This window comes from Notothenia rossii, assembly GCF_949606895.1.
Source record: "Notothenia rossii genome assembly, chromosome: 9".
NCBI classification, from domain to species: domain Eukaryota; kingdom Metazoa; phylum Chordata; class Actinopteri; order Perciformes; family Nototheniidae; genus Notothenia; species Notothenia rossii.
In genome coordinates this window covers 19,284,349-19,296,868 of record NC_136907.1, presented here as the reverse complement: position 1 = coordinate 19,296,868, position 12,520 = coordinate 19,284,349, and the positions used below count along the sequence as shown (strand labels likewise).

The 12,520-nt window shown below is 39.3% G+C and overlaps 1 protein-coding gene across 1 annotated transcript in view; it reads right to left on the bottom strand.

Moving 5' to 3' along the window:
* The window catches only part of sgcd (sarcoglycan, delta (dystrophin-associated glycoprotein)), a 125,302-nt gene that overhangs the window by 96,313 nt on the left and 16,469 nt on the right, over positions 1 to 12,520 (bottom strand). The window contains exon 2 of the mRNA XM_079648201.1: positions 619 to 804. Coding sequence (XP_079504327.1) covers positions 619 to 804 — 186 coding nt within the window. The remainder of the gene's footprint in view (positions 1 to 618; positions 805 to 12,520) is intronic.

The window sequence follows — 12,520 nt, the reverse complement described above, 5'->3', positions numbered from 1 at the left end:
CAAAATAAATATACTGGAGAAAATGTCAGGGAAATCATTGGGCAGTACCAATTACTTTACTCTATTGATTTGAGTTCTGATGGTAAACACATTTTAGACCAACTACAGGCCTTGTCCATAGTAGCAACAAAGAGTAATTACAAAGTGTGTCGATCACACTACTCTGAAAACTGAACCAAACTAAGGCAGCATGTGACAAGCAGATAAAATCGTAACCTATGTGATACAGATGGATTGTGAAGAAGAACACACAATCAGTGTGGAGCAAATGTAGGTCTGTATGACATGTAAGATAGAGTGTTGGTAGGACCATCAAATATGTATACAGTATGTGACCGTGTTATCGGAGGGTCACTGTTAAACATTTAATGAATAACCCGGGATGCAGTGGTGAACTGTCAGAGCCTTCAAGGGGCGTACAGGGGGGTGTGTCTACAGAAGGTCCAGTTGTGGTAGACACGGTTCGCCACTGCCGGGATGATAAGTTGGGTAACTCAAATATTTTTCATAGAAGGATTCAACTAATCCCACCCCTGAAAAAAAGGTCTTTATGAGGACTACTTCATGCACTTCATTGGTACTTGTTTCCCAAGAAATAAAAGATAAATGATGACTTACTATGGTGAAGTTCATGACCTTGAGGATCCAGATAGTTAGTGCCAAGTTGATCAGGATCAAGATCATCAGCAGCAGGACAAAGAAGTAAAGGCAGCGTTTCCTCCAGCCGTATATTCCCACTTTGTACACTTGGGGTTTCTCTGAACTCTGGACATTGTTCCTATGAGTGCACTGTTCTTGGGTCATCTGAAATGAGACAGAAAGAAAAATACATGTATTATTATTGAAGGAAATGTCAGTGAAATTTCCTATTTTAACATTCAGTAGGGAAACATTTTCATAATGTTATAGTTGTGTTGAATATAAGTCCAATATTCACTCCTCCTTTATCTTCTATTAAGTCCTCTGAGAGAAACATATGTGGCTTGGTCTGATAAATGTTAACTTTATTTGCTTGTTGGTGCTGGACACTCTTTGTATAATTAACAGCAACAATTTACAGTATAATTTTCTTCTCTGGCTGTTGTGTATTCTTCAATTATTGAATCCATTGGGCCTCCATGGTGAAGCGAGCCATGATAGCTTAGAGATTTGTTAGCAGCTGCAGAGACTGTGTAGAAAATGACCTTAAGATAAACGATGTGTTATATCTGAGCATTAGTACAAATAACATGCCATAAACATTCATCTCACAGACTCCACTCCAATACTGACCGGCCACTCTGTACAAGCACGATGAAAGACAGTTTAGTTAGCAATCGCATTGATTGATTGCCCCATAAGTGGTCTATAACTCCATTATACCCCCTCTGCCCCATTGATGTGCTGATAGTGCCGATTAACGATGATTCTAATTGTGTGCCTATGAAGACGAGGAGGCATTGTTCACTTCAAGCGCCATAATAATAGCCTAATAACTCTGTGGAAAAATACAATTTACTAGTGTCCACCGTGCTTTGGAGTGCAAGTCTCAGACCACCAAAGCCAATCGTTTTTGACAACCAGGCACAATACCCACTAACTGAAACAAATGGCACAAGACAGAGGCCCAGTGAAAAAGTGCTGAAAGCTATAGACGAGACTCCAAAGTACCAGTCAGCAAAAACAAGGAAATCTAATTGTGTACGATCGGATTTTCATTTTTGTTTGACGGGAGATGCAGGGAGATGAAGAGGCACATCTTTGGAATGTTGAGGCAGGCGGAGAATAGGGGAATCAGTACAATGAGAGTAAACAAAGCTGGAATACCAAAAAACAAACAAAGCTCATTAGGGTCCACTAGATCCCGCATTGTTCACTATGCAGAATGAAAGTTATAACGTTTCTGGGATTTTTGTTTGCTTGACTATTTCTGTCCATGCTAAAGTCCCCTTTTTTGAACATGCCTTCAAAGCTCTGATTGGCAGAGCTGCATTTGAACCCAGCAAAACCATAATCAATGAGCTAAAAACCAAGCCTATTTTGAGCTTTGACAGAAATTAATATGAGGAAGAAACAATTGGGTCATTAAAAATGGCAAAATCCACCACCATTTCCCCGAGTTGGGAAATACATATGCTCAGTAACAACCTTGACATTGCCAGCTTACTCATGAACCAACCTAATGAGTGATGTCTTTCAGAAACTAATAATTGCATTAGACAGGAGCATATGAGTTTGGGTGATTACTTGCAAGAAAAGGCCACAGACATCCACTACAATCTCATCATGCAGTCCCAGATATATACATAGACTACATAATTGACTCATTGAGGGAATCGGTTATTTTGCAGTTCTTGGAATACACAATGGTGTACCTAGTGAAGTAAAGTACACCAAAAGGACACCTCATGCTGAACCAGATACTCAGTTTTACTAACCACCGCTCAATACAAGATATAAGACATAATACTAATGGTGTTTATGGAAAGCTGATACTGGTGCCAGGCCAAGGTTTTGCAGAAATGATGTTGAATTATCCTCTGTGGACCTTGAATAGCTAAACCCAAATTCATGGCAATAGTTGTGGAGATTATCTCGGATTGGATGCACATAACACACAATATCTTCTCTATCAAAGTAACAACAGTATAAGTTGGTTCTTTAAGTTTGGTTTACATATAGAACAACTACAATATACAACAAACAGCTATATGAGCCACAAGTAACTGAGGATTTGATCAGTTCTTTGGCAAAGTCCTCATAGAAAGCTGCAGCCTGTGAGTGGTGATATATGTTATAACACACCTGATCCTGCATCACATTTTATTTTATGTTTCCATCTGCAAGCACCTGCCACAGCACAGAGCTTCCAACAATGGATGCTAGAAAATGGCAGACACACTGTGTTGACCCTGGAACAAACAGCTGTCCAGATACAGTTCAGGTGATGTTTATTTAAACCAGGGCATTTGATAATGATAAAAACAACACAACACAATATTCAAAGACTGACTGGCAGGTTTTCCATTTCCTCTCTCTGGGTTTGATTTGTTCTGATCTGATGTGACAGCTTCAGATAACTGACCCTGAATCTAATATGAAGCAAAAACCTCAAAACAAACCAGATCACGTCAGTACAATTTGGTAAGCCGATAGCACCAAGAAGATGAAAAAGTCTAACAACATCAAAGTTATGAGACAGGGTTTTTGAGAATTTAATAAATCTCGAAAATGTGAGAAATATAGGGAGGAAACATTTACAACCTTAACTGAGTAGTATGTATATACTATATCTAAATAGTAAATAATCATTGACACAGCTTAGTGAAGGTGATTCAAGAAGGGTATTACTTTTCACAAAGGTACAATGGCCAGTCAGCAATGCTACTTGCTTACCAATTGCTTGCCAATGGGTACAATATGGTTAATACAAATGTATAATACAAGTTTAGCATATTCTAGGGTATATGCTTAGTACACACAAGAAAAGGGCATGAGGGAATGTGTGACTTTCTAATAGTGCCCTGAACGGAAAAAGGAATACTAAGCGATATATTATAAGTTATATATTTTTTCCCCCCCCCTTCTCTCACCTTAGCCTCCATCCCCACAATAAGCATGGGTAAACAAATCAGTTCGCACAGGTGGTCACAATGCACATTGTTGAACTGCGTGTGCAAAACAGCTGCTCTGCAAAGCTCTTCTACCTGCAGAACACGTTTACCTCAGTAGCATGTTTTCCATACAAATGTGAGATATCAGCATACAGTACAATGTCCGGAAGACTAGTTTGCTAATACCATCAGTTAACTGTTACCTTGGACAGTTTTAATGTTAATGAGTATTTAGTAGTATAGTTTAATTCCTTGCATATATTATGTAGCAGTATCTGTATATTATATATATAGGGCTATGCAGATATAAGTACTTTTTATATTTTAAGTGTTGGTTGACATCATATGAGTTCATCTTCTACATTAGCTTAACAAATAGAAATGGAACTCTCGTAAAAAATCCAAACATGAAAACAAATACATAATATTTTGTCTACACTTTGAAAACGCAATCATGGCCTATTTGTTTATCATATTCCTGCACATGTACTGTATTGCATTGTGGATTTAGCTTCTTATAAATCAAATAAATGTAATGCACTATTGAAATATTTTTTTCTCTCGTCTGTGCTTTCCACATACTCAACCTACATGCAAGGAGTACTGATAGCTTTCCAATACGCACTTAGGCTACCGGCTGACTGAGAAAAGAAAGTACTTGGTTACGAGCTAAATAATAGCCACTCACATAAGAGTGAAGGTGTGTGTGTTAAGAAAGCAGAGTTAAAGAGCCAGGGAGGAAGAAAATAAGGGGCAAATTGGAGGCAAATCAAATCATCGGCCTTTGAGTCTTTTCCCTACACCCTTGCTGTCCAATGGTAACTCTTGCTAAAGCCAACTATTCATTCAGAGAGCCTGAAGAAATCCCAATGGTCCAAAAACAAAGTCTGTTTCTGATTAGAGAGAGAAATGAGGTTTTACAAATTGTTATTGGTTATTCCCGTTGCCAAATAGCCAGGCAGCGCCCCATTAGGACTTTTATAGACAACATGTGGATCGCTACCAGGAACTGCACGCTGCTGCCAATGGATACGCCATTACTGGGGCTCGCACGCCTCCAAATGTGTGAATATACAAAATGGCCGACAGCCAGGGGCAGTTTATTGGCCATTGCAATGTGTGGGTAAATGGGCAAGTGGAGAAAAGTGAACAGCTGACTGAATAGTCACTAAGTATTTCACGGTCTGTTTTTCAGGGTCATGATCATAATTGCTAGCAGAAAGCAGAAGCTAGCCTACTAGGCTACAAGCTAATAGCTATAGATTATTAGCTCTTGTTTTTTTTGATAACCTGCGCTCAGGGTAAGGATTTTAGTTTCAGCATGTGTTGGTTTTCTTTTTATGCTGTGCAATCTCCCATTATCCTGGTCCATTAGCTACTGTCCTAACATTTACCCCACAACTCTTCTTTTAATATTAACTGTCCTTTTCCTTGGTCTAAAGGGCCCCTATAGCAATTAATTTGTTATACTATGGGTGAAGTTCACTACAAGTTTTTTTTATTTGCCTTGTATAACCCTTCAACAGAAACAGAGAGCAGCACCGAAGCAGTGCAGACCATTGGAGGCAAAGAGCAAAAATAATCTGATGAAACGGTGATGAAAACATGTTCCATACTAAATCAACTATGTTGTTTATTTAAAGATCAATAACTTCTGAAGATACTACTAATACTATTACACTTATAAGAGTGATGCTGCCTTGCAGATCTTTGCAATTCATTTTAAGAATATATCTACTAAGGCCAAAATGAAAAGATAACAAAATAAGACAGAATAAAAAACAGACTTCCCTTATGCCATCGAAGCAACTGAGATACATGCATTTTTTGTTGTCTTACAGAAGTGCAGTAGTTTTTTTGCTTTTTTTGCTCACTGAGGATACATTCCTAGCACAACCCTTTATTGTTGTGTGCTGTAGCAGCTTACTGCCCATTGCAGCGGAGAACAATTAGGCTAATATTTACAGATACTATACTGAAAAAGGTAAAAAAAAAAAAAAAAAACATTTTAATAAAAGCCACATTGTAAATGAGATCGATGATCTCAAGGGACCAATCTGTCTAAATAAAGGTTTGAAATGAAATGTTAAGGATCTTACAGAGCTACTTCAAGTAACTAAACTAAAAAAGGCAAAATAATAAGAAACCATCCAATTGCACTTGCTAATTCTGCTGTTATGATGTGAGTCCAGGCCTGGGGCCATGCCTAACTGGGAGGGTAATGAACACTTAAACAGCTGAGTAACTTTGACCATTTTCTTTTTGCAGGTGCAAATGCAGATTTTTTCTTTAACGGCATTGTTGAGCATAATAAGGATCATTTGGCAAATACCTTGCTTTTATCCTGTGTGAAAGATGTGATACTGATCTGTGTATTTATAATTAGGAGTGAGGAACCACATCTTTTATAGCATGTGTTCTTAAAATCATGTTTTTAAGCACTCTGGTCACATTGGGGTGGAAAGAGCCTGGAGGTTAAAGAATCCACCATGTAACTTTGAATCCCAGATGTATTCATGTGTGAATGGGGTGGTGTTGAATAATGTTCCCTAAAATGCAATTCATTTTTAATGCCAATCCAATTTGAAGGTGCAATATATAATGCCAGAAGCAATAGTGAGAGGTTGAATGTCTCACAATATAGTACAGGATGCAGACCGGAAGAACAGCAGTTTAAAACATGCATCTCCGAATAATTTAAAGTAAGTAAGTAAGTAAAGTTTATTTATAAAGCGCTTTTCACAGAGAAAGTCTCAAAGTGCTTGACAAAACAATAAGACATCCATATAGGAGGCATACAATGATCAATGAACCCACATGTTAAGAAGTCATAAAAGCACCAGAGCATAATTTAAGACACAATAAAAACACAATAAAACAAAACTTACAAATGAAATTTAAAACAAACAAAAATAAAAACATAGTATTAAATGGAATAGGATCAAGCACACCGGTTACCCAAACGCCTGACCAAACAGGAATGTCTTTAAAATACACTGAACAAAAATATAAATGCAACACTTTTGTTTTTGCTCCCATTTTTTTCATATACACAAAATAACCATTTCTCTCAAATATTGTTCACAAATCTGTGATAGTGAGCACTTCTCCTTTGCCGAGATAATCCATCCACCTCACAGGTGTGGCATATGAAGATGCTGATTAGACAGCATGATTATTGCACAGGTGTGCCTTAGGCTGGCCACAATAAAAGGCCGCTCTGAAACGTGCAGTTTTGCTTTATTGGAGGGGTCTGGGGGGGTCCGAAAACCCTAGGGTTAAACCCTAACCCTAACATGTCAACCATCTCCTTCGCATAGAGTTGATCAGGTTGTTGATTGTGGCCTGTGGAATGTTGGTCCACTCCTCTTCAATGGCTGTGCGAAGTTGCTGGATACTGGCAGGAACTGGAACACGCTGTCGTATACACGATCCAGAGCATCCCAAACATGCTCAATGGGTCACATGTTAGGGTTAGGGTTTAACCCTAGGGCTTTCGGACCCCCCCAGGCCCCCCCAATAAAGCAAAACTGCACGTTTCAGAGTGGCCTTTTATTGTGGCCAGCCTAAGGCACACCTGTGCAATAATCATGCTGTCTAATCAGCATCTTGATATGCCACACCTGTGAGGTGGGATGGATTATGCTCACTATCACAGATTTTTTCAGATTTGTGAACAATATTTGAGAGAAATGGTTATTTTGTGTATATAGAAAATGTTTCAGATCTTTGATTTCATCTCAAGAAAAATGGAGCAAAAACAAAAGTGTTGCATTTATATTTTTGTTCAGTGTAGTTTTAAAAGAGTCAACAGACGCCGCAGACCGTAGATGAGCAGGCAGAGCATTCCATAATTTAGGAGCCACTGCTGCAAAACACCGCGGGTCTTAAGGTGGGTACGTGGGACAGACAGTACATTTTGCCTGTGAGACCTGAGTGGGCGGGCTGATGTATAAGGGGAATTAAGTCGGACACATAAGCAGGAGTCTGACCGTGCAAAGCTCTGTAGGTGAGAGTGAGGATTTTAAACTTAATCCTATAGGCTACAGGGAGCCAGTGAAGGGATCTGAGTATCGGGATAATGTGGGACCATTTGTTTGACCGGGAGAGAAGTCTTGCAGCTGCATTCTGGACTGACTGCAGACGACCAAGGGCAGACAAGCTGAGAGAGGAGAACAACGCGTTGCAGTAATCAATGCGAGATTAAATAAATGCATGGATAATAATTTCTAGGTCGGGTGTTGAAACTACAGATCTCAGTTTGCTAATATTTTGTAGGTGGAAGAAACATGTCTCGTCAGTTGCTTAACATGGGTATCAAACGATGCGGATCGGTCAAATATTACCCCTAAGTTGGGTAGTTTGGAGTTGGCAGCAGATGAATAAGGTCCAAGACTTTTCAGAATCAAGGTTGTAATCATTTCTGGTGCAACAACCAGAACCTCCGTCTTATCAGCATTGAGTTGTAAGAAGTTATCTGCCGTCCAGTCCTTAATGGCGCAAAGACATTCTAAGAGTCTTGATATCCTAAAAGCCTCACTAGGTTTGAATGAAATGTGAGCTGGATATCGTCCGCATATAAGTGATATGTAATGTTAAAACTATTTATGATCTATCCTAAGGGTAGCAAATATAGGGAGAATAACAGAGGCCCCAAGACCGAGCCCTGCGGGACACACCGAATAGTGGAGAAGTGTCTGACACAAAGTCTCCAATGGAGACGGTGAAACTTCTATCCGCAAGATATGATGCAAACCAGTCTAATGCTATGCCAGATAGATATGATGCAAACCAGTCTAATGCTATGCCAGATATGCCCACCCAGTCACGTAACCTCTTGATCAGGATATGGTGGTCTAAAGTGTCAAACGCCGAACTTAGGTCAAGGAGTACTAACACAGAGCAATCACCCACATCAGAAGCCATCAGGATGTCGTTAGAAACCCTCAGGAGAGCCGTTTCAGTGGAGTGCTTTTTCCGAAAACCTGACTGTAACTTATCGTAAATATTGTGCCTTTCCAGTGCAGCAGTGAGTTGGTTGGCCACGACCTTCTCTAGAACTTTTGAGAGAAAGGATAGTTTAGATATAGGCCTGTAGTTCACGGGAAAGGCTGGATCTAAGTTAGTTTTCTTTAATATGGGCTGAATAGTGGCATGCTTAAAATAGGAAGAGACACATCCTGTAGACAAGGAAGTATTAATAATAGTTGATACAGCACTGCAAATGGTTGGTAAAACTTTTTAAAATAGGGAAGTCGGTATTACATCCAGGGGGCACGAAGATGGCTTAATTTTCCTAATTAAATCCATCAGGTCTTGTGAGTTGATAGGTTCAAAGGAGCCAAGCATAGAAAGGGATGGAGAGGGGCTAGAGTTGGGCAGTGAAATCCCAGGATTAATACTGGACCTAATAGATGCTAACTTATCTACAAAGAAGATAAGGAACTTGTTACAGTCATTATTCGAAAGACATGGTAATGTAGTTAGTGGCGGTGAAACAATGTTATTAATTGTGTCAAATAGGATCTTGGGATTTTTCTTTGAAGATGTTATTAACTTAGCAAAGTAAGCAGTCCGGGCTTATTTTACTAATGCATTAAAAGACAATCTTAGATCTTCGAGATAAAGGCGATGCACTTCCAGCCCAGTGGTTTTCCATATTCGTTCTGTCCTGCGACACTTCCGCCTCAGGAAGCAGACAGCGTCCATTATCCATGGAGAAGTATTGCAGATAGCTCTAGTCCTATCCTTTAGTGGTGCCACTATGTCCAGCAATGTGGAGCAATGCTGATTAAAAGACTGTATTAAAAGCTCTACATCGATCATGTTAGTGTTATTATCACAGCAAAAGTGAGCTGCGAACTGATCAGCTGTACTCTGTGTAATAATGCGTGAACGACGTAATGATGTTTTGAGGCACATGGGGTCGGTTTTTACAGATAGATTAAAGAAAATACATTTATGATCACTGATCAGTAGATCCTCACAACGGATGTGATCAACATCTAATCCCAGAGAAAAAACAAGGTCTAAGGTATGACCACCCACTTTCCACCCACTAAATCGTCTTCCCATTGTCTTTATTTAACTAAAGTGGACGTATCATGCTATATTTGAATAATATATTTTCAAAATACCAAACAGATCATGCATTTTAGCCAAGCCTCATTTCGCTCTATTTGCTCTATTCCAGCCCTGTCTTCACAAGGGCTGATTCTATGGCAAATGAGCTGCAGCTGACCACGCCCCCCGGCAAAGGAGGGGGGCGAGGCACGAGCGCCATGTTACCATGCTGTTACCATGCTGTTACCATGCTGTTACCATGCTGTTACCATGCTGTTACCATTCTGTTACCATGCCACGCAACCTCTCATTCCCCTGATAGGTGGAGAGTTGGCCATATAGGCGGAGCTCCTTGTTTCTGACGTCAGAGATATTTCAAATCTGGATCAGTCTGTATCAGATCCGTTGCAGCCCCGTTTTTAGAGATTTGGGTATGGAGGAAAAGAGCGAGGGTTGTGTTTTCTGACACTTGGTGAGTTCCCTGACACACCAGGGACACATATTCATGTATAAAAGACGTGCAAAAGTGCATTTTGCATGATAGGTCCCCTTTAACTAAGTGAAGTAGTTTAAATACATAGTGAAACAATCACAATGTTAATGAAACCCAGTAAAACACATTTCCTAACATGATTTTCTTCATGGTCATAAGAGGTGAAGGTAGTTTGGTTATTCCATTATTAAGCTATAAAACACAATGGAAACTTGACAGCACCAATGGTACTATGGATACCTGCACACCTTACTTATTTATAATTTACCAAACATATTTTCATCTAAAAACAACCTTTTCCTGCTGAGTCTGTAAACCCTGATGCAATCCTAAACAAGAACAAATCAACTTTCAATCTGTAATGCTATCAAAGCTAAAAGGTTCTCCGTTAGCATTAATTAATTATCTACAAAAACATCTAATCATAGACTGAATATGAAGCATATAGAATCAGCAAGGAAGTCAAGCAGAAAGAAGGAACCCAGAAGACATTCCCTTCCAGATATAGAGACAAAAGTGCAAGCAGAAGCAAAGAGAGAAGTGGGATTGACACTGCTAAGCTCAGAGTCTGGATCGGCACCCCGCTGTGATTAAGATGTGTTGGACTTCAACGAGGCAGAGAAGTAAAACCTCCATAGCTTACTAAGAAAGGCCAAGATGGGAAATAAACAGTTTAGGGGGGAGGAGGGTAGGGGAAGGAGTTGAGGAATTAAGTATAGAAACATGAAGTGTTCAGACGATGGCGAAAAGCAGTCTTTGCTGATTGAAACTTTCTTATTTGCTTAAACACAGTAACACACTCATATTGACTTGCGAAATATATAAATATCACAATAACCAGGGATTTTATTAAGTATAATCTTTGCTGATCTGAATAACACAGTCATCAACCACACATTGGGACAGCAGTGGCTTCAGATGACATGCAGACCACCAGAATGTTGTTGGTCAGTGTAGACATCCTTGTATCCAGTAGTGAAGACACAAGCAAAACCATATCCAATGCACTTCTGCTGCTAACTCTCATTGTGGGTCACACTGGCAAAACACAAGTCTACATTTTACATGAAATATGTTAATTGTCATTTATAATTCATCAATATTTAAATAATGTGTCAAATCAGACACTTCAGTTATCCTTGGTTTTAAGAAATCATGATTTAAGAAATTATGAAATATTAGTAACCTGGCTGGGTTTAGCTCAAACCTAATGGTCAGAGTAGCCTGTAAGATAGAGATGGAGGCTTTAAAGTGGATAAAGATGTCTTTGTATGGGAAAGAGATGTAAGGAGTCCTCTTCGATCACACCCAGCACAGTGACAGGTCAGCAGTGTGCCGCTGCCTTTATCCCAGGAGAGAGACAGTGATGCTAAATTGCCTGGCTCTTATCGTAGCTCTCCCTCTCTTTCTGTTTCTCTCTCCCTTATTCCCTCAGTTTTTCATTTTAAATATCTCTCTCTCTATGTATCCCCCTCCCTCTCCCCCTCGCTTTGAGAGGCTAACATCTTAATCATAATTGTGTCATGAACCATAAACACTCATATGCTTGGCGGTGGAAGCAGCCTCGGGGGAAGCAATGGTGCTGAATAATAACAATAACTTTATTTGAAGAGCACTTTTGTGAAAACTTGTCACGGCTTATTTGTGTTTACATACTGTACATAAAGAACAATGAGACAGCACTTCAAGTACAATAGGTATCGTATTGTATTAAAAAAAAATACATAACATGAAGGCGAAGGAAATTATACCAGGTTATAAATCCATTGATTATAAAACGATATTATGTAATTTATTCAAACCAAAAATGATAAACTTGTTATCCGACTATTTTGGGTCACAAACAAATTAGTACTTTTATAAATGGTGATTTATAACCACAGTCTAAATATCATTTTATAGGACATGAGTTTTACATATTTCAGAGTTTTGAACTTTCTACTTTTTATGAGAAACAGAAAAAGGTGATGTTGCTCGTAGCAGTTCCTCTCAGGATCTCAGGAGAGACAGAGCATGATTCAGAGTGAGACAGCGGACAAGATGAAGTCCACGACGTGACTGCAGAACTAATGCTGCACTTCATATCCATCCCCGAGAGAAACTCTTGAGTAAAAAGAAGCCATAGAATAAGTAGTTTTACTCTACTTCCAGCATGGGGCATAACAAGTGATGCAGCAGTAGAACTGACGGCAACATATCCTGCATTCTTTCATAGTTTGTAATTGATAACAGAAACCTTATTTTCAAGTACAGGGTAAGAGAGGGATTTCTCTAGACAGCTTTTTTGTTTTACTGTATAGTGCCAGAACTAATACAACGTAATAATGCACAGGCAGCAGTGTTATTGCTCATTTGAGGAACAATTAAGTGT